At 38.3% G+C, this 3,036-nt stretch overlaps 1 protein-coding gene across 2 annotated transcripts; it reads left to right on the forward strand.

Moving 5' to 3' along the window:
- Nucleotides 1–230: 230 nt before the first annotated feature.
- LOC124804652 lies at nucleotides 231–1,802 on the forward strand. Of its 2 annotated transcripts, none has more exons than XR_007017362.1 (2): nucleotides 231–1,221; nucleotides 1,328–1,416. XR_007017362.1 is itself a non-coding variant. In XM_047264876.1 (2 exons), the coding sequence occupies exons 1-2, from the start codon at nucleotides 817–819 to the stop codon at nucleotides 1,601–1,603; spliced, it is 330 nt and encodes a 109-aa protein (XP_047120832.1). In that variant the 5' UTR covers nucleotides 231–816; the 3' UTR covers nucleotides 1,604–1,802. The 2 variants fall into 2 exon arrangements, 1 of the variants encoding a protein (XP_047120832.1); XM_047264876.1 differs by having other exon boundaries at nucleotides 231–870; nucleotides 1,328–1,802.
- Nucleotides 1,803–3,036: the final 1,234 nt, after the last annotated feature.

Consider the following 3,036-nt stretch of genomic DNA (forward strand, 5'->3'; position numbering starts at 1 on the left):
TTTACGAGGTTTTTTTTTTTTTTATTTCATCAGAAAATACGTTTTTCGGTTGCATCCGTAACCAATTTTGCACCGCAGCAATGACGTCTTCATCACTTTCAAATCTTCTTCCCTGTAGTGCTTCCGTTAAGGGTCCAAACATGTGAAAATCACTTGGAGCCAGGTCTGGACTGTATGGTGGATGTTCCAGCACCTCGAATCTCAACTCCTTTATTGCGTCGGCTGTCCGTTTGGCAGAATGTGGGCGAGCGTCATCTTGCTGCAGGATGACACCTCTTCACAGTTTTCCACGACGTTTGGATCTGATTGCAGGTTTTAGTTTCGTACGCAACACATCACATCCACCATACAAAACAGACCTGGCTCTAAAACCTCGTTACGCTGGGGCTACGTCTTGCAACATTGTGGCATGCTACGGAAATGTGGCGTGCGTCGTCTTGTAGCATGCTACAACAGGCAACGTCTTGCGGCGTATGTTGCATGTGGCAGTGGCAGGTTAACTTATACCAAAGCAACAGAATTTGTGCCACACGTGTGTCGGTCTTGCAGTATAATGGATGATAAAGTGATCGCAGCGGCGGCCTACTTCGTACTTGCACAGGCAGTTAACAACGGATATGAAAAACAAAGGAAAAGAAAACGATGGTGGAAGGTCCACGAAATAGTATCCTAGGAACTAGAAGCAGACGATGGTGCATTATTTAGTAATTTTACGAGGATGTCGACTGAAGACTTTAATTACTTGCTGCAGTTAACTACACCTCTTATTGTAAAGAAAGATAACAACTGCCAAGACAGTATTTCACCAAGAATTCGATGGGCCATCACATTACGATTTTTAGCCACTGGCGATCCATACAAGTCACTAATGTACTTATTTAAAGTATCATATTCTGCTATTTCATTGGTGTTGAAGAATTACATAAAGCTAAGCACGCTACATTCAATACTGATTTCATTTAAGTAATGTTTTATTGGCATTTTTAAGCAAATTACAATGGATATTAAAGAACTGTTAAAATAGTTATTTCTAAAATCGAACTAATTCGAGCTCTTCTGTTTCTGTTTGAACAAATTCGTCACAATTATTAATTCCCCCATATACAATTTCACAGCTAGTTTTTGCAAGCAATGTTTCGATGCTCGGAGTTTGCTGATCATACTCCCCCAAGGCCGCATTAAAAAGAACATTTGAAAATATGTGCTTGACATATGTGGGAGGTACATGTTCTTCAAGAGCTACGTCCCCATCATCTTTTGATACTGTGTCCTCTCTGTCATCAGTCTGAAAAAATAGTGGTAGTAATGAGTATGTTTTACTTTTCAGATTCCAAAGGATACTGAAGAATGGCAGAAGGTAGCAAGAAATTTCGAAGTGAAGTGGAATTTCCCTCACTGCATAGGAGCCATATATGGCAAAAATGCGCAAATTATGTGTCCTCCGAATACTGGAAGTGAATACATCAACTATAAAAAAACATTCAGCATTGTCCTTATGGCAATTGTAGACGCAAATTACTGCTTTCAATGTATTAATGTTGGATGTCACAGGGACAGAAAGAGAGGGGAGGAGGAGATTGACTTAGAGGGGGAGAGAAATTGACCTTAGTGAAGGGAAGAGTGACAGAGAGGGTAGGAGGTGATAGAGGAGAGAAGCAGATGGACAGAGAGAAGGGCAGGAGAAGATGGGGAGTGGGAAAAGTTGATTTACCTCATTTACAAAATTAATAAATCTTCATATGTTGTTAATTCACAACTTTGTAAATGATTCATGTAATATGCGATACTCAAACTATAGTAATATATGAGATGAATAAAATGTAAAATTAAAATTTTTGTGTTGTTTTGTGCTTAATTTTAACACTCTGAAATTATAAGTGAATGACAATTTGTTAAATCATCGTATTATGACAAAGCCACAGCAAAGTGTGTCCGGTTCAGCTAGTACTACAGTATATAATTGTCATTTTAACTTATGGAGTTTAGTTGAAGAGACGAGATGAATGAGACTGCCCCTGAAGATTCGATGGTTTGCATGTTGGTTTGTCAAGGGCACTATGGTGCTGAGACTTGATCCACCTTGCTACAAATTTTTCTGCATCGAAGCAATGCCGTGGAGGTCCATTTATTGAAATGAAAAGTAGATTTGAAAGTGTCGGAATTTGTAAGTGATTTCTCTGATCAGTCAGTGTTAAATTCGTGGCACTAAATCCGCGTTCACATTCAGCCGTAGATATAGGTACAACTTTGACATCTTTCACATGTTCCTTCACAGAATTGGGCATGTGTTGAGGATTTTCTTTATTGATTCGAAAATCTTTAACTAGTGACACACATGTGCTTTCACATAATTTAGAATCCACCTTATTACACAAGCGAGAAATTGACATGTCACCATAAAACACACGTTCATAATCATCTGAAGGCCATATAACTGAATTTAATACGGCTACATACGAAAAGAAATCCAGGTTCTCAAAGAGGTTTTTTATATTGTCTACCAAAGACTGAAAACATTTCTTCCGAAATGTCTGAAATCTGTTACATTCATCACAAGATGGTTCTTTAATTAATACCCCTTTTCCTCCAACTCTTGTACAATCACCTTAATTCGTGGGGAGTCATTTGTTTTCAGTGTTTCAAGAGTTCTTATAGCTACGTCAATTTCCTGTTTTGTTTTAAGGATTGAAGAATTTCTGTTCGGCATAAAGAATGATAATACTTGCGGAACTTGTAGGGCCTCATAAAGCATAACTAATTCCATTACAAGCAACCACTTTGTGAGATGTTTTAGTAAACCTTCAATTTAGATCTCTCCTGAGTTGATCGGGAACCATCATGTCTCAATTTTTCAAAAAATATGGACAAGAGAAGTGTGACTTTCAAGAAGAGCTCGAACAGCATTAAATGAGGAAGCAACCCAATGTACGCGAAAAATACGGCCTAGTTTTAATAGCTGCGAGGATAATTCTTGTGAAACACTTTGTAGTAGTCTCTGATTTTTGGGACTTCGAGAAAACACAGAATATAAGGAAT

Source organism: Schistocerca piceifrons, chromosome 7 (assembly GCF_021461385.2).
Source record: "Schistocerca piceifrons isolate TAMUIC-IGC-003096 chromosome 7, iqSchPice1.1, whole genome shotgun sequence".
Classification (NCBI taxonomy): Eukaryota; Metazoa; Arthropoda; class Insecta; order Orthoptera; family Acrididae; genus Schistocerca; species Schistocerca piceifrons.

Excerpts from the sequence above, each read along its gene's own strand:
- LOC124804652 (XM_047264876.1), top strand. The coding sequence starts at position 817 with ATGGGCCATCACATTACGATTTTTAGCCACTGGCGATCCATACAAGTC. Across the intron at positions 871-1,327 it reads GATCCATACAAGTCACTAAT|ATTCCAAAGGATACTGAAGA; the intron begins GTACTTATTTAA and ends TTTACTTTTCAG.